General features: G+C 32.2%; 1 protein-coding gene and 1 pseudogene across 4 annotated transcripts in view; both read left to right on the top strand.

The window, feature by feature from the left end:
- LOC145263184 (ceramide kinase-like protein) overlaps window positions 1-14408 on the top strand; it is a 327568-nt gene extending 313160 nt beyond the window's left edge. For all 4 annotated transcript variants that reach the window (XM_080120237.1, XM_080120236.1, XM_080120239.1 and 1 more), the window contains exon 14: window positions 13925-14408. In XM_080120237.1, the coding sequence (XP_079976363.1) occupies window positions 13925-14018 (94 nt within the window). In that variant the 3' untranslated portion in view covers window positions 14019-14408. The remainder of the gene's footprint in view (window positions 1-13924) is intronic.
- LOC145263316 (5S ribosomal RNA) lies at window positions 2523-2639 on the top strand (annotated as a pseudogene).
- Window positions 14409-20539: the final 6131 nt, after the last annotated feature.

Raw genomic sequence — 20539 nt, 5'->3', positions numbered from 1 at the left:
AGACTAGCCTCCCTCCTCATCAAACAAGTCTGGTCATGTCATATGCTACTGGTACCATGTAACCCAGTACTACCTGTCTCATGGTCGGGTCACCGGCGACTAATATATATATATATATATATATATATATATATATATATATATATATATATATATATATATTCTGTGTAGCTATAAGTCATATACGTAACTTCGACTGAAGTAAAATGAAACACACACATACACACATATATGTGTAAATATATATGTATATATATTTACACACACATATATATATGTAAATATATATATGTGTATATATGCATATATATGTATTTATATATGTATAAATTTATATATGTATGTATAAATTTATATATATATATTTGTAAAAATATATGTATATATATATGCATATATATATGTATAAATTTATATATATATGTATATATATGCATATATATGTATTTATATATGTATAAATTTATATATGTATGTATACATTTATATATATATATATATGTAAATATATATGTTTTTAAATGCATATATATATGTATTTATATATGTATATATATGTATATATATGTATATATGTATATATATGTATAAATTTATATATATATGTAAATCTATATATATATGTATGTATAAATTTATATATATATGTAAATATATATATATATGTGTGTGTGTGTGTGTGTGTGTGTGTGTGTGTGTGTGTGTGTGTGTGTACAATAGCGGCCAAAATCTGGGACAGTTTTGTTTTTCATTTTCGGTGGGGATTACGACTAAACTTATACAAATTTTACATATCTTATGTTAATACACTGTATTAATTACACTTTATTATAAAGGATAGAAAAATTATCAGTATTTCAATATTTTTGTTTTAGTTAAAGTGGCTAAAACCGCGTTACAAAGAAAATAAATTTACAAACAATAACATTTAAACATCAAAATATCAAAATTGGTGGACACACATTTATTATCTAGTCAACAAGCCTTTATTTTCTGTAACTGCAGAGCATCTTCTACTGCAATATTGAATGAGATAGTGACATTCACCACGTGAAAATTTCGCCCATTTTTCCTTAACTTTTAGCCACAAATCTTCAGTATTGGTAGAGTTTCTTGCACTCACACAGTTCCCCAAAGTAGACCATGGGTGTTCAATGGGGTGTAGGTCCGGACTTTGGAGAGGCCAATCCAAAACATCCACATTTTGCACGTTCAAAAATTCCATTACATGCTTAGCCTTGTGGCAGGGGGCGTTATTCTGCATGAAAATAAGTTTTTCACACTCAGAATTTCGAAGTATTGAGATGACATGATCTCTCAATAATTCTTGTATATTGTTTCATTAACTCTGGTGTTTAGACGGACCAGATCATTCGTTGACGTCTCAAGAAATCATTCCAAACACTATGACGCTACCCCCACCAACCTTAACCGTTTTCTTCGTGCATTTTTTTTATTTAATCTTGCGCCAGCAAACTTCCTTATAAATTGATTCCCGTCAGATCTATATACATTATACTTACTTTCATTTAAAAAAATACATTTCGCCACTGATCATCTGTCCAACGCACATGCTCTTAATCTGAGTTTCTTGTTCTTCTTGTTTATCAGCGGTTTCTTAGCTGGTGATCTCGCAAACAGGCCAATTTCATTCAGGCGTCTTGATACTGTTTTACGAGACGCTTTGATGTCATGATAGGCATGTAGTTCACGAAAAATGCCGGCAGCTGTCTGAAACCTATCATTCAGTGCCGTCTTCTTAATCAATCGATCTTGTCTACGAGAAGTTATTCAAGGTCTGCCCTTTTTCCTCGGTGGTAGAATTTTCCCAGAATTCTTGAAATCCTTTATAACTCTCCCAACGGTACTTTTCGACAGCTTCAAGTCATCAGCTATCTTCCGTATTGCATGGTTCTCCCCATGAAGTTTAATAATTGATTTTTTGACGGAAGCATCAATTTTAGGTGTAATAATGACAGTGGAACCGGCTGCAATGACTACAAAGTGACGTAATCGACTTATTCGTCATTTTCGTACTTAGAAAGTAGAAAAAAACTGACTACACAGTGCACAATAAATTATTTTCTTTGCTTTGTCCCACAGTTTTGGCCACTTTAATTTAAAAAAAAAAATGTAAAATGCTCATAACATTTTTTTCTGTACTTTATAATGTAGCGTAATTTATACAGCGCATCAACATAAGATATAAGTTAAATGTGCGAAGGTTTAGTTGTAATCCCCCCGAATGTTATGGAGAAATTGAAACAAAACTAAACTGTCCAAGATATTTGGCCGCTAGTGTATATATATATATATATATATATATATATATATATATATATATATATATATATATATATATATATATATATATATATATATATATATATATATATATATATATATATATATATATATATATGCACACATATATATGCATATATATACATATATATGTATATATATGTATGTATATATATTCGTATATAGATACATATGTATATATATATATATTTTTATTTATATACGGCATAATCACGTTGACACACCGGTTCTCGTCAGATCACCGAAGTTAAGCAACGTTGAGCCTGGCTAATACCAGATGGGTGACCATTTGGGAATTCTAGGCGCTGTATGTGCTCTCCGCTTATCTCGGCATTGTTTCCAGTCGTCTCGTACCTCAACTTGCCACTGGTATGCAACAATGTTGACTCAGGAGAGGCGTGGTTGGAAATTGCGCAACTCTTGCCACACAAATTTCACGCGCAGGCATCCTTACAGTGGGTATCCATAATCTGTCAAGACTGAAGGAAGCCTTTTTATATGTATATATGTATATTGTATATATATATGTATGTATATATATTCGTATATATATACATATGTATATATGTATATATATATATATATATATATATATATATATACTCGTTACTTAATTTGGCTGAAAAATGCGAAGCTCGCGGTTTGTTTACAAACAAACGTTTGAGCACTTTACGAGTGGCGGACGGATGTTTATTTAAATAGACATTCGGACCGATTAGTTGCGGGCACCGCTTCCGTGGTCAAGGTGTAGAACTGCCGACTGTCATCACGACAGTTTTAGGTTCGATCCTCGGTTTGGGATAGGTGCTAGTCTAGCGGCACTGATGAGTTGTGATACAACGAAACAGGACTGTATGTCGATGACTAAAATATATTTTATATATATATATATATATATATATATATATATAATTTAAAAATCCAAACATATGCGTTTGTGTATTTATACATTCAAGTTTAAACATATGTGTGTGCGTGTTTGTGTATACATCCTTACACGCACGCACACACACACACACACACACATATATATATATATATATATATATATATATATATATATATATATATATATATATATATATATATGTTGCTCCTAGATGTTAAGATGTATCATTTCAAACTATCAGTAAGGCACACTTCTCTTTCGTATAAATAATTGAATCCGTTCAAAATCATCGCAAACAAAATAAATAAATAATAAATGGTCTTTATAAATAAGCGGTAGAATTCAGAATTAGAGGAAATTGGCGTCCTATTCACAATGTGTCTTGTGTTTGTGTAGATTAATTTTTTTTAAAGCAACACATTTCAGGTGATAACATTACTACGTTCTTACCTGTCATGTCGATGTTAGAATAAATTGCAGACAAATTACGAAAGATGACCGAGTAGAAGTGATAGAATACTTTTTTAACAAAGAGAAAATCATTCACAGTTATGTTCTGAGATCTGTGTTTAAAATTAAAAAATGGCGGACGATTAAATTAAGGTAATTTAAGTCGCACAACTCTTCCACATTAAAAATTCTGATAAAACTTTATAATTCGATAAATTTTATTTTTTTATTTGTTACTGTTTATCTAGTGATTCATTTTTTGTCATTTTTGGAAGGCATACTAATTTCGACATAGCACATAAGTACGTAATAGTATTTTCACCCGAATTAAGTTGAGCCTGGTCAATATTATTGGTATATATATATATATATATATATATATATATATATATATATATATATATATATATATATATACTGGCAGGTCGCTTGGCGTTGCTCGGGCGTAAGATATGCATGAATATTATATTTTAATTAAATAAGAATTCTTATTTTTTTATAGACAGAAATTTTGTAGGTATTAAACGTAAAGTTTTATTTCATTAAAAAAAAATTAAGTTAAAAAAAAACGACAATAACAAAACGAAAAAAAAATCTGATACATGTATCTGCGATTAAAACCAAAACCTAAAGACAGTGAGGCAAGTATGATAACCGTCAGGCAAGCTTGAAACTATCTTTAAAAGTGTTTTCAAACATACTTATTCTTTAACATAATGCAGTCCTGAAACAGTTGACAAACAGATAAAAATCCAAGCGCCAATATTTCAATTTTTTTAGCAGCTATTTTTTTTCTGGATGAAAACCAACTAAGATTGTTTCCACATGAGTGCCCTATATACCAAATTTCTAAGCCTGCAGATCAAAAATTCGTTGGCTGAGAAACATACTCTCTCTCTCTCTCTCTCTTTCTCTCTCTCACACAACACACACACAGACAGACATACATAGACACATATTCTCAATTTTGTATATATATATATATATATATATATATATATATATATATATAAGTGAACATGTCTGTATGTCTGTGTATCCGTGTGTCTGTGTGTCTGTCTGTGTACATTTTCCTACGATATAACTCTGTCAATTTTTAGTCTACAGACTCGAAATTTGATATACAATCTACAGGGTATTGAGATTTGGGAATATCAATGTGATCGGTTTTCGGCCAGAAATTTGGCTGGTAATGGATCAAAGTTCAACAATTTGACCTTTGATAACTACCAAACTCCTCCGACAATTTTGGGTCTAAACACTTGAAATTTTAGATATAGTTTCCTCGGACATGGATCTAACTTAATAATTTGATTTGAGCTCAAAACAATAAATTTTAAGGGGTCATAATAGGGGGCAAAGTGTAAAAAAAAGTGACCATTTTTTTTCTCAGCATACACCTCCAAACACCCGGGCAACGCCGGGCTGAAATGCTAGTTTATATATATATATATATATATATATATATATATATATATATATATATATATATATATATATATATATATATATTGGCTTGACGGATGGGTAGTGGTGATACTGGTATCCTTGTCTCTTCATTACCGGCAATTATGCTTCATTTTTCCAGATTCAATTTTGTGGCAACAAAAATCCTTTTCCAGTCAGAATCATGTGATTGACTCACTCCGGCACTCGAGTCTCCCCCTTATGATGCGCTGGGTGGGGCGTACTGGTGAATGTTCCTCCTTACTCTCACTTCCCTCCCCGAAAAAGAAATATATTTCTTGTGTATATGAATAAAGTTCAACTGACAGTGAGCTAAGTTGGGGGAGGATAAACGGAGGTGGGGTGTGTGTAGAGAAGGATTGAATGATGAGTTGGGTGTTGGTGGTTGGTTGGGTGGGTGCGTGGGAATATCACGATGCCGAGAGGAGGGGTAAGAGTAGGGTTCGGAGGTAAGAGTAGAAAGAGGGGAAAACCACAATTTTAAAATTCTTTTGAGGTCATACAAGATGACACTGTACCTTAAAGTCAAGTTTCTGACGGATATTATTAGCTTGGGTTTGTACGCATGTTTCTTGTTCTCTCTTTATCTATCTATCTAAGGTTACTTGGCCTTTTGGTCAAGATCAAAGTGTAGTATCTGTTCCGGCAGATACTGCACTTAAGATAATTTGTACCAGTCAATGGAGGGGAAACCCTCTATACTGGGACAATTATTATTTTTGGTAACCAGAGTGACCCCTTTTAGGGGAGCTGGTTTTTACCTCACATTAAAAACGGCCTTGTGCCTAATTTGCTCAGTGGGGGAGCAAATAAATACCATCTGTTCCGGCAGATACTACACTTAAGATAATTTGTACCAGTCAATGGAGGGGAAACCCTCTATACTGGGACAATTATTATTTTTGGTAACCAGAGTGCCCCCTTTTTGCCTACTTTTAGGGGAGCTGGTTTTTACCTCACATTAAAAACGGCCTTGTGCCTAATTTGCTCAGTGGGGGAGCAAATAAACACCATCTGTCCGGCAGGTGCTGCACTTGAGATGGTTTGTGCCGGTCAATGGAGGGGAGACCCTCTGTGCTGGGACAATTATTATTTTTGCTAACCAGAGTGACCCCTTTTAGGGGAGCTGGTTTTTACCTCACATTAAAAACGGCCTTGTGCCTAATTTGCTCAGTGGGGGAGCAAATAAATACCATCTGTTCCGGCAGATGCTGCACTTAAGATAATTTGTACCAGTCAATGGAGGGGAAACCCTCTATACTGGGACAATTATTATTTTTGGTAACCAGAGTGCCCCCTTTTTGCCTACTTTTAGGGGAGCTGGTTTTTACCTCACATTAAAAACGGCCTTGTGCCTAATTTGCTCAGTGGGGGAGCAAATAAATACCATCTGTTCCGGCAGATGCTGCACTTAAGATAATTTGTACCAGTCAATGGAGGGGAAACCCTCTATACTGGGACAATTATTACTTTTGGTAACCAGAGTGACCCCTTTTTGCCTACTTTAAGGGGAGCTGGTTTTTACCTCACATTAAAAACGGCCTTGTGCCTAATTTGCTCAGTGGGGGAGCAAATAAACACCATCTGTTCCGGCAGATGCTGCACTTAAGATAATTTGTACCAGTCAATGGAGGGGAAACCCTCTATACTGGGACAATTATTATTTTTGGTAACCAGACTGCCCCCTTTTTGCCTACTTTTAGGGGAGCTGGTTTTTACCTCACATTAAAAATCGGCCTTATGCCTAATTTGCTCAGTGGGGGAGCAAATAAACACCATCTGTTCCGGCAGATACTGCAAGCTATGACTAGCAAAGACCAGATGTGGGGGCAACCCCACATGCCTGACCTTTAACCAGCCCCCATTTCCCACCTCTCGGGAGCTGGTCCCCATTTTCCCTTCCCCCTCCCTTCACTCCTCACATTAAAAATCGGCCTTGTGCCTAATTTGCTCGGTGGGGGAGCAAATAAATACCATCTGTTCCGGCAGATACTGCAAGCTATGACTAGCTATGGCTAGCAAAGACCAGATGTGGGGGCAACCCCACATGCCTGACCTTTAACCAGCTCCCATTTCCCCCCTCTCGGGAGCTGGTCCCCTTTTTCCCTTCCCCCTCCCTTCACTCCTCACATTAAAAATTGGCCTTGTGCCTAATTTGCTCGGTGGGGGAGCAAATAAATACCATCTGTTCCGGCAGATACTGCAAGCTATGACTAGCTATGACTAGCAAAGACCAGATGTGGGGGCAACCCCACATGCCTGACCTTTAACCAGCTCCCATTTCCCACCTCTCGGGAGCTGGTCCCCTTTTTCCCTTCCCCCTCCCTTCACTCCTCACATTAAAAATCGGCCTTGTGCCTAATTTGCTCGATGGGGGAGCAAATAAATACCACCTGTTCTTCAGATGCTGCAGTTTGCTGCACTTCCATTTCTTGTTCTCTTTCAGTAGAGGATCAGTCCTTCACGATTGAGACAATTTTTTTATTTTTGTGCCTTTTCTCCTCGCGCCAGTACTTGGCCCTCGGGCCAGGATCAAAGTGTGGGAGTTAAGTAGAACGTCCCCCAATATGAAAGGGTGAATGCGGTATTATGGTGAAAGAAGATACTAGCTGGGAGAAACTTTTGACTTTGTTTAGTTCTGGAGTGACAAGGATGACCAACGACCCCCACAATCCCCCCTTTTGAGTTGGCCATGTGCCTATGTTTTTTGTTCATCGTTGATCTTGACTGTATTTTTTAACATGAATAAAAGATTTAATATCTCAAAGTGTAGTATCTGTTCCGGCAGATACTGCAATCAAAGGCCATATGTGGGGACGACCCCACATATAAGACCTTGGTCAATGTCGGGGCAACCCTTCATACCAATTGTCACTATCCAGCTCCCCTACTCCCCGGGGAGTTGGTCCCCATTTCCCTCTTCACTCCTAACATTAAGAATCGGCCTTGTGCCTAATTTACTCGGTGGGGGAGCAAATAAATACCTTCTCCAAATTAAAAAACGACCCTGGTGTCTAACTCTGTCCCGTGGGGAGGCATAGTAAATAGGTAAATAGGTACTATATATATATATATATATATATATATATATATATATATATATATATATATATATAAGTGAAATTGTCTGTGTGTGTGTGTATATTTCCCTACGAAACTACTCTGTCAATTTTCAGTCTACAGACTCGAGTCTTGACATAAGGAGTAGTGAACTTTGGGAAAATCTTTTTTTATCGGTTTTAAGCCAGAAATTTGGCTGTCAAGGGGTCAAAGTTATACGATTTGACATTAGAAAACTCGTCTGCCAATTTTGAGTGTAAACACACGAAATTTTAGATATAGGTTACTTGGACATGTGTCCAACATTTAATTTTATTTGAGCCCAAAACAATAAATGTTTAGAGGTCAAAATTGGGGTCAAAGTTAAAAACAACCTCTGCAGTCTCCACCAAATTACTCAGCCAATTTTGGTCCAAACATTTGAAATTTTACATAAAGTCTACTCAGACATAGGGCAAGCTTTTTAATTTTGGTTGCCAACGGGTGAAAATTCCAAAGATTTGACCTTTACGGTCTCCAGCAAACTAGTCGGCCAATTTTTGGTCTAAACATTTGAAAGTTCACATAAAGGTATTCAGACATGAAGCAAGCATTTTAATCAGTTTGGGGGCGACAATTTGGTTGCCAAGAGGTAAACGTTGAAAGAGTTGGCCTTTGTAGACTCTACCAAACTCCTCTGACACTTTTAAGTCTAAACACTTGAAATTTTAGATGTAGGTAACCTGGGCATGAGTCAAAGTTTTTAATATATATATATATATATATATATATATATATATATATATATATACATATACATATGCACATAAAGTTATGAACAATACATAGGGCCAGAGCAAAGCTGGGTTTAACTGCTAGTATATATATATATATATATATATATATATATATATATATATATATTCTTTAATTCAATCTTGCCTCGACAGTCGAGCTATATATTTGTTCCATTTCTTTTTTACACACATTTTATCTTTCTTTTAATAATATATTGGAATTCTTTCCCTTTTCCTTGTACCTATTTGTGAATTATTCCACGGATTTCTGCCTTTTGGATGACTTTGGATCATCTTCCGATTACGCAGTTCCCTTGAATTTTACTTGTGCGAAAGGAAATTTATCTAACTTTCTTGGATTCTGCATTTTTGGATTTTGCCGTCATTGAATAATTTACCTTCCACCAGACTATCCATTCACGTGTAATTACTTTTTTATTCACCATATTCCTTCTGCTTCACATTTTGTTATCAAGTAAAATCTTTGACTTACTTGCAGTTTCATCAAATACTTTTGATCCCGCATTTTGCTAATTCTTACCCTCTGATGAGAAGGAAAGTATTTCTTCGAAACTCCGGGGATTAAGAACTATCCACTTATCAAGTGTTTCCTTTTCAGATTAAATATGTTTTTAACTCTTTTTCAAAGTTTTTTTAAACATGTTTTATTAACTGTTTGCATATATATATATATATAATTTTATTCAATCCAGGTAAACAAAGTAAGACTAAAATCTCTAGATCACCACCTCCCTAGTATGCTTTTACGTCTGAGAAAATATATGCACATTTAAAATATGTGCTTTTTTTACAGTAATCGGGACAAAATAACACTTTATATATATATATATATATATATATATATATATATATATATATTTATATTAGTGATGGTATGATTCCAATATTTTCCCGATTCCGATACAATTACCGATTCCGTGTTAAATTCCTAATTCCGATACAATTACTGATTCCAATTCCGATTCTTTATAAATCTCTAATAATTTAACTATAAGATTGATATTTTCCCCGATTTTCGTAAAAAAAAAAAAAAACATGTTAAATATGCAGATATTTTCGTAAACGTCAAGATACACTTGTGGAGGATGATCTATCGATTTTAGCTTTACTTGTATTTTAAAATCAATACATATTTACTAATTTATCAATATTACCAGCTATGGAAGATCTGCAGTTTAAACAAAATCAAATAAGAAGGCAATTAAAAGAATCGATTTGGCATCGGAACATAGGCACCAATATTTCCGATTCCGATAAGCCCAAATGTTCCGATTTTTACGATATATTTGGAACTAAATATATTTTGAACTAAATATATTTGGGACTAAATATATATTGAACTAAATATATTTTTAACTAAATATATTTTTAACTAAATATATTTTGAACTAAATATATTTTGAACTAAATATATTTTGGACTGCGGGGAAGCATGTGAAGCTTCCTACCGCGATGGGCGCCCTAATAGAGCAGCCAATCAATCGATTGAATGTTAAAATGGTTGATTTCACCGATTTCGATGATAATATAATGTTTCAATCCCGGGAAAAGTCGGGTCTCCATGCTACGTCCAAAAAAATTATGGGTAACTTTCTAGTAAATTAAAAATGAGCTTCGAGGCGGAGCCACTATTTAACCGTATTTATCGTTTGAAACAACAACAACAACAACAAAAGCAGCAGCAGCAGCAACTACTACTAAATTCACAAGCGATAAAAATAGACAGTAAAAGTCATATATCCGGTAAATAAAACGCTGTTTAGTAAATCGTTTTTTTTTTTTTTTTTTTTTGCATTTCCATACACCAAACATGGATATAAATATCACTAAATCATCCGCTTCATTTCGGTACCTAACTTACCTGGGTGGATTGCCTGTAGGCTGAGATAAACCGCGTCACCTGCACACACCCACCAACAGACAGGCGAAGACAGTAGGAAAATTTATAATAATATAATAGCTTGTCTGTCTTAAGTGGTCTGATGATTTTGACCAGGACTGTATATGTTTAAATTTATTTTGTCCTATTCTGTTCTTAATTGTTTTGATAGACATTATCTTTGAGATAAACCAACAGAAAATAACCAATTAAGACCAATTAAGACCAATTAAGACCGGAAAATATGTCAATTAAGAACATATATATCTACTAAAAAATCAATGTAGCACTGTACCTTTTTGGGGGGTTAAAATATCTTATATATATATATATATATATATATATATATATATATATATATATATATATATATATATATATATAACTACTTCATTTACTCACATACAGTAATATACGAAAGTATAAATTTATGCGTAAACTTTAAGTATTACTTCAAAAGTGCTCAATACGTAGGTAGAGCTAGTTAGTAAGTTATAAAATGTATATGGCGATTAAGATACACTGAATATTCCGCATTTCATCCACTCTAGGACTCTTCAGGCTTATGCGCGAATTTTGTGGTTGTCTGTAGTTTTTATATACGCACCTTCTATTTTAGTTAGTCAATCAGCTTTCTAGTATCCACCGCGCCCTTCCTATCAGTCAATAAACATGCATTTACCGGACAAAGGCCTATTTGACCTCTGGTTGAGCTGTTACTTTGTGTGTGCTCTATTTAGCCTGGATATCTAGTTTCTTGACCTGTTTTAAATCTGGGTTAGGTTTTTTATGTTAATATATATATATATATATATGTACATATATATATGTACATATATATATATGTGTATATATATATGTACATATATATGTACATATATATATGTACATATATATATGTACAAATATATATGTACATATGTATATGTACATATATATATACATATATATGTATATATATAAATACATACATACCTATATATATGTGTGATAGTTTATGTATATTCATGTTTATTTAGTTTATTTATTTGTTTATTTTCCATTGTTTTTGTTAGTTTTAAAATTATTTTGTATCGCTCTCTTAGAGTAAATTTTATCCTGTGAACACAGTTGTTCGCTATTTCTCTTCTACAGTTTAATAGATGTTGGGGTTCTTTAAAGTAAAGGATAGCAAATTTTTCATGAAGGCATAATCTACATGGGTCGTCTAGGTCTCTACATGTGGTAGCTTATCTTATTATTTTCCATTCGACTACCGGCGAATGGCCGCTTTCCTTGAGTTCCCAGTATGTATTTGCTAGCATTGTTTTCATACAGTGTTTTTCACAAGATAAAATTTACTCTAGGATAGCGATACAAAATAATTTTAAAACTAACAAAAACAATAAAAAATAAACAAATAAATAAACTAAATAAACGTGAATATTTTATAACTTATTATATATATATTTAATATATTATGATTATTATTATCATTATTATATGTATTATTATCTGTATTATTATTATCATACTTTGTATAAGTATAGTTGCTACCTATGTTCCTGATGGTAGCCTCCTACATCAAAGTGGCACTGTACCTTGTTTGGGGTGAAATGTCATATATATATATATATATATATATAAATATATATATATATATATATATATATATATATATATAAATATATATATAGCAAAAATGATAATCAGTAAAATCCTAAAGCAAGTGCTCAATACGTTTGCAGAACAAATAGATATTTTTAATTACCGTTTTATCTGTTTAGTTACACATGTTTCGGTTACCGAATCGTATCAACGACCCTGTAACTTCATCAGACTTTACAGTTTTCTGCAAAGTCTGACAGAGTTACTGGGTCGTCGATACGAGTATTTTATCACCTTCTAGCCTCCTTTTTAATGAATAGGATCTCCCGATCACGGAAGATGATTTTTTTAAAAATGATATCGCTTTTCGGCCATACGTTTTTTAAAAAAAAACCAAAAAAACAAAAAAAAAGCAAACAAAAAGAAATTTTTTTCTGTTTTAATTTTACTTCCTTTTCCCTTCGTGGATTTAATGAAGGATTTCGTTTGGAATTCCGTGCAGATTTCCGAGTTCGTCAGAAAGATTGCCGAGTTTGACAAGCACATCTGAAGAAGGTCGGAGATTACATCGACCAAAATGAAACAATAACATTCAAGATGAGAACAGTAGTCCAAAATAATCCGACTAATACGAATGTCTAAGTTGTCCACAAAATTTTAGTAATGGATTTTCAACACCCTGTGTAAATCCGTTTTCACATCTAAATCAGGTAAATGAGGAGTGTGTCCGTGTTGTTAATTTTGTACGTTGTATCTACTTATGCTTGTCATTGTCCGATTATAAAACAAAGACTGAAACTTCGAGGACAGCCAGTCACAGTGCTATATTATCGTCTATATAATTTATGGTCGCATTTTTAACAAATGTGTGAGCATAGTATATACATGGTGATTAGCTGTGGGTTTTGTAATGAATTAAACGCTTGTCAAATCAACAAAGTTTTATTTATTTTACAGGTGATAATATGACAAGCGAAAGAATGTGGGCCAGTATCAGGGTGGTTTGTGACTGGTCGTCGGGCGGTGGCAGAAGTGTGCCGCTGGTTTCTCTCTTTTTTCTACGTCTTAGTTTTAACTTATATTAATATTTAAAATTCCGTTGGTTGGAATAACTGTTCAGCTATTTTGAAATTCTTCTTTTATTTCATTATATTTTGTAATTTTAACAATTACAATCCATAGTTAAATATTTCTTTCATTGTTTCCTGATTTTACTCCTTCGATCAGAATGTATGGTTGACGTCATCACCAGCAATCCGATTTACATCTGGTTTTGCCCGGATCCGATATATTCCGGCGTTGTCCGTCACCTATACAACAATAGACTGACATTTATTTGTACTACAGATTGCACGAGTAGCACTTTCTTTTTTGTTTGTTTGGGATGGAGGATATGGTTACTTTACATATTTTAAATGATTTTTTTAAGGTATTTTTGGTAATAAAATATATTTTTTTCATTTTATTTAGAATTCATCATGCCATGTTGCAAATATGTGGAGAAGGCGTGCCAGGCGGAGAGACGGAATCAGATGAACCAAGACTTAACTGTCTCCTTTCATGAGGAGTAATGTCCTCTTCTTATCACCTTTCATGAGGAGTTATCTCCCTTTCTTGTCCTAGGCCACCGCTAGAGAGTATCACATTTACTAAAAAAAAACTTTTTAAAATATCCTGAGAAAACCATTAAAATTCATTTACTTGAAGTCTCGCCCCCCCCCCACGCGAGTTCATGTCTCTCATCTTTGAAATCCCAAAAGATGATGATTGGTAAATCTAACGATACAAGAACAAAAAAAAATATTAATACTAATAATATTACTACTAATAATAATCTAGAAAAAAGAAAGAAAAAAATTATAAAAAAAACAATCAATTGATCATTAAAAATATTTTTTGTGCCTTTTTTTTGACAGTTAATAAACCGAAAAATAAAAAAAGGTGTTTTACTCTATGATATTGTTTTGTCTTTTTTTTCTGTTTGCCTTTTTATGTTCCCTGATATCTTTGTGGCGTAAGAAAATAAGCCTCGACTTGAAGTCTATCAAAAGGTGTTAGGCCAAAATCGGTTCCGGAAAAAAAATACTACCTGTTTCTTCCGGTTAAGATGAAAAATAAAACTTCCGGCATATGATATGAGTGATATACTATTATTATGATTGGTAAAAAAATAATTCATTAATTATTTTTATGATTAAAAGTATATTTTCTAAATAAACATTTTCATAATTCCAAATTTAATTAAATATTTTATAATTTAAAATGTGAGTAAATATTTTCATAATATAAAATGTGATTAAATATTTAATAATTAAAAATGTAGGTTCATATTTTCATAATTAATATTTTAGTCAATATTTTTAAAATTCGAAATTTATTTAATATTTTTATAATTCCAAATTTGATAAAATATTTTTATAATTAAAAATGTGAGATACATATTTTTATAATTCAAAATTTAATTAAACATTTTCATAATTTAAAAGTTGAGAAAATGATTTTATATTTCAAAATTTGATTAAATATTACATATTCAAAGGTTGTGTCAGTATTTTGATAATAAAAAATTTGATAAAATATTTTTTTAAATCAAAAATTGATTTTTTGATATTTAAAATTCAAAAATTGATAAGATATTTTTATATAATTCGAAATTTAATTTATCTAATAATTTTAACATTGATGAAATACTTTTATAATTCAATATTTGATTAAATATTTTTACAAATCAAAATTTGTGTCATTATTATTTTAATTAAAAATTTGATTAAATATTTTTATAATGGAAAATTAAATAAATCTTTTTTAATTCACAATTTGATTAAATATTTTCATTTTTCATGAACTGATCAAATATTTTTTTATTAATTATGAATTTATTAAATAGTTTTATTATTCATAAATTGATAAAATTTCCATGTATATCATTTACAAATTGATTTTTCAAATTTTCATATTTTATTTAATCATAAATTGAGTTTTTATATCTTCGAAATAATATTAAACCACTAATAATATTAAATGAATACTCATTTTTGTATTAAATATGTTTAAAAAATATTTTGAAAATATCATGATTTCGTAATAAAGCCAGTTTTCATATTAATAATCCAAATTTTTCATTTAATATTTTTATTATTCAAAATTTTATTAAATAATTTTTAATATTCATAATTTGATTTAATATTTCATTTTAAACTTTTTCGAAAATAATATTTAACCACTTCTGTTAATAATTCTTTTTGCGTTAAAATTGTTAAAAACATATTTAAAAATCTTTTATTTTCAAAGTAATGATAAGTTTCATTAAATATTTTTGATTCAAATCAATTTCATCAAATATTTTTTTAAATTGTTGGTAACATTTATTCTTACTAAAAGTAACCTTTTTTCCCTTTGAAAACTAAAAGAAACCTTATCAACCACTGATAGTTCATCGTTCCAACTTAACGGCTTAACATTTACAGGCAATATGAATTGGAACAAACATAGGATATTGCCAAGGATGCTGCAAAGTAAGTAGGTTTTCTCTATTGTGCTAGAAAATTACAACGAATAGTATCCTTTATCCCTACAAAGCCATAATTTGGCCAGGCATAGATACTTGTTGCTATATTTTATTTCTACAAAGCAATAATTTGGCCATGCAAAGATCATGGTTGCTATATTTTATCTCTACAAAGCCATAATTTGGCCAGCCATAGATCATTATTGCTATATTTAATCTCTACAAAGCCATAATTTGGCCATGCATAGATCATGGTTGCTATATTTTATCTCTACAAAGCCATAATTTGGCCATGCATAGATCATGGTTGCTATATTTTATCTCTACAAAGCCATAATTTGGCCATGCATAGATCATGGTTGCTATATTTTATCTCTACAAAGCCATAATTTGGCCATGCATAGATCATGGTTGCTATATTTTATCTCTACAAAGCCATAATTTGGCCATGCATAGATAATTGTTGCTATATTTTATCTCTACAAAGCAATAATTTGGCCATGCATAGATCATTGTTGCTATATTTTATCTCTACAAAGCCACAATTTGGCCATGTATAGATCATTGTTGGTAGATTTTATCTCTACAAAGCCATAATTTGGCAATGCATAGATAATTATTACTATATTTAATCTCTACAAAGCCATAATTTGGCCATGCATAGATCATGGTTGCTATATTTAATCTCTACAAAGCCATAATTTGGCCATGCATAGATCATTGTTGCTATATTTTATCACTACAAAGCCATAATTTGGCCATGCATAGATCATGGTTGCTATATTTAATCTCTACAAAGCCATAATTTGGCCATGCATAGATCATGGTTGCTATATTTTATCTCTACAAAGCCATAATTTGGCCATGCATAGATAATTATTGCTATATTTTATCTCTACAAAGCCATAATTTGGCCATGCATAGATCATGGTTGCTATATTTAATCTCTACAAAGCCATAATTTGGCCATGCATAGATCATGGTTGCTATATTTTATCTCTACAAAGCAATAATTTGGCCATGCATAGATAATTATTGCTATATTTAATCTCTACAAAGCCACCATTTGGCCATGCATAGATCATGGTTGCTATATTTAATCTCTACAAAGCCATAATTTGGCCATGCATAGATCATTGTTGCTATATTTTATCTCTACAAAGCAATAATTTGGCCATGCATAGATCATGATTGCTATATTTAATCTCTACAAAGCCATAATTTGGCCATGCATAGATCATGGTTGCTATATTTAATCTCTACAAAGCCATAATTTGGCCATGCATAGATCATGGTTGCTATATTTAATCTCTACAAAGCCATAATTTGGCCATGCATAGATAATTGTTTGTATATTTAATCTCTACAAAGCCATAATTTGGCCATGCATAGATAATTATTGCTATATTTAATCTCTACAAAGCCATAATTTGGCCATGCATAGATCATGGTTGCTATATTTAATCTCTACAAAGCCATAATTTGGCCATGCATAGATCATGGTTGCTATATTTAATCTCTACAAAGCCATAATTTGGCCATGCATAGATAATTATTGCTATATTTAATCTCTACAAAGCCATAATTTGGCCATGCATAGATCATGGTTGCTATATTTAATCTCTACAAAGCCATAATTTGGCCATGCATAGATCATTGTTGCTATATTTAATCTCTACAAAGCCATAATTTGGCCATGCATAGATCATGGTTGCTATATTTAATCTCTACAAAGCCATAATTTGGCCATGCATAGATCATGGTTGCTATATTCAATCTCTACAAAGCCATAATTTGGCCATGCATAGATAATGGTTGCTATATTTAATCTCTACAAAGCCATAATTTGGCCATGCATAGATCATGGTTGCTATATTTAATCTCTACAAAGCCATAATTTGGCCATGCATAGATCATTGTTGCTATATTTAATCTCTACAAAGCCATAATTTGGCAATGGATAGATCATGGTTGCTATATTTAATCTCTACAAAGCCATAATTTGGCCATGCATAGATCATGGTTGCTATATTTAATCTCTACAAAGCTATAATTTGGCCATGCATAGATCATGGTTGCTATATTAAATCTCTACAAAGCCATGATTTGGCCATGCATAGATAATTATTGCTATATTTAATCTCTACAAAGCCATAATTTTGCCATGCATAGATCATGGTTTCTATATTTAATCTCTACAAAGCCATAATTTGGCCATGCATAGATCATGGTTGCTATATTTTATCTCTACAAAGCCATAATTTGGCCATGCATAGATCATGGTTGCTATATTTAATCTCTACAAAGCCATAATTTGGCCATGCATAGATCATAGTTGCTATATTTAATCTCTACAAAGCCATAATTTGGCCATGCATAGATCATGGTTGCTATATTTAATCTCTACAAAGCCATAATTTGGCCATGCATAGATCATGGTTGCTATATTTAATCTCTACAAAGCCATAATTTGGCCATGCATAGATCATGGTTGCTATATTTCATCTCTACAAAGCCATAATTTGGCCATGCATAGATCATGGTTGCTATATTTAATCTCTACAAAGCCATAATTTGGCCATGCATAGATAATTATTGCTATATTTAATCTCTACAAAGCCATAATTTGGCCATGCATAGATCATGGTTGCTATATTTAATCTCTACAAAGCCATAATTTGGCCATGCATAGATCATGGTTGCTATATTTTATCTCTACAAAGCAATAATTTGGCCATGCATAGATCATGGTTGCTATATTTAATCTCTACAAAGCCATAATTTGGCCATGCATAGATCATGGTTGCTATATTTAATCTCTACAAAGCCATAATTTGGCCATGCATAGATAATTATTGCTATATTTAATCTCTACAAAGCAATAATTTGGCCATGCATAGATCATGGTTGCTATATTTAATCACTACAAAGCCGTAATTTGGCCATGCATAGATCATGGTTGCTATATTTAATCTCTACAAAGCCATAATTTGGCCATGCATAGATCATGGTTGCGATATTTAATCTCTACAAAGCCATAATTTGGCAATGCATAGGTCATTGTTGCTATATTCAATCCCTACAAAGCCATAATTTGGCCATGCATAGATAATTATTGCTATATTTAATCTCTACAAAGCCATAATTTGGCCATGCATAGATCATTGTTGCTATATTTAATCTCTACAAAGCCATAATTTGGCCATGCATAGATCATGGTTGCTATATTTAATCTCTACAAAGCCATAATTTGGCCATGCATAGATCATGGTTGCTATATTTAATCTCTACAAAGCCATAATTTGGCCATGCATAGATCATGGTTGCTATATTTAATCTCTACAAAGCCATAGTTTGGCCATGCATAGATCATGGTTGCTATATTTAATCTCTACAAAGCCATAATTTGGCCATGCATAGATCATTGTTGCTATATATAATCTCTACAAAGCCATAATTTGGCCATGCATAGATCATGGTTGCTATATTTAATCTCTACAAAGCCATAATTTGGCCATGCATAGATCATTGTTGCTATATTTTATCTCTACAAAGCCATAATTTGGCCATGCATAGATCATGGTTGCTATATTTAATCTCTACAAAGCCATAATTTGGCCATGCATAGATGATGGTTGCTATATTTTATCTCTACAAAGCCATAATTTGGCCATGCATAGATAATTATTGCTATATTTTATCTCTACAAAGCCATAATTTGGCCATGCATAGATCATGGTTGCTATATTTAATCTCTACAAAGCCATAATTTGGCCATGCATAGATCATGGTTGCTATATTTTATCTCTACAAAGCCATAATTTGGCCATGCATAGATAATTATTGCTATATTTAATCTCTACAAAGCCACCATTTGGCCATGCATAGATCATGGTTGCTATATTTAATCTCTACAAAGCCATAATTTGACCATGCATAGATCATTGTTGCTATATTTTATCTCTACAAAGCAATAATTTGGCCATGCATAGATCATGGTTGCTATATTTAATCTCTACAAAGCCATAATTTGGCTATGCATAGATCATGGTTGCTATATTTAATCTCTACAAAGCCATAATTTGGCCATGCATAGATCATGGTTGCTATATTTAATCTCTACAAAGCCATAATTTGGCCATGCATAGATAATTGTTTGCATATTTAATCTCTACAAAGCCATAATTTGGCCATGCATAGATAATTATTGCTATATTTAATCTCTACAAAGCCAATAATTTGGCCATGCATAGATCATGGTTGCTATATTTAATCTCTACAAAGCCATAATTTGGCCATGCATAGATCATGGTTGCTATATTTAATCTCTACAAAGCCATAATTTGGCCATGCATAGATAATTATTGCTATATTTAATCTCTACAAAGCCATAATTTGGCCATGCATAGATCATGGTTGCTATATTTAATCTCTACAAAGCCATAATTTGGCCATGCATAGATCATGGTTGCTATATTTAATCTCTACAAAGCCATAATTTGGCCATGCATAGATCATGGTTGCTATATTTAATCTCTACAAAGCCATAATTTGGCCATGCATAGATCATGGTTGCT

This window comes from Euprymna scolopes, chromosome 38, assembly GCF_053919585.1.
Source record: "Euprymna scolopes isolate OS-2025 chromosome 38, ASM5391958v1, whole genome shotgun sequence".
NCBI classification, from domain to species: Eukaryota; Metazoa; Mollusca; class Cephalopoda; order Sepiida; family Sepiolidae; genus Euprymna; species Euprymna scolopes.
This window is presented reverse-complemented; position numbering and strand designations above follow the sequence as displayed.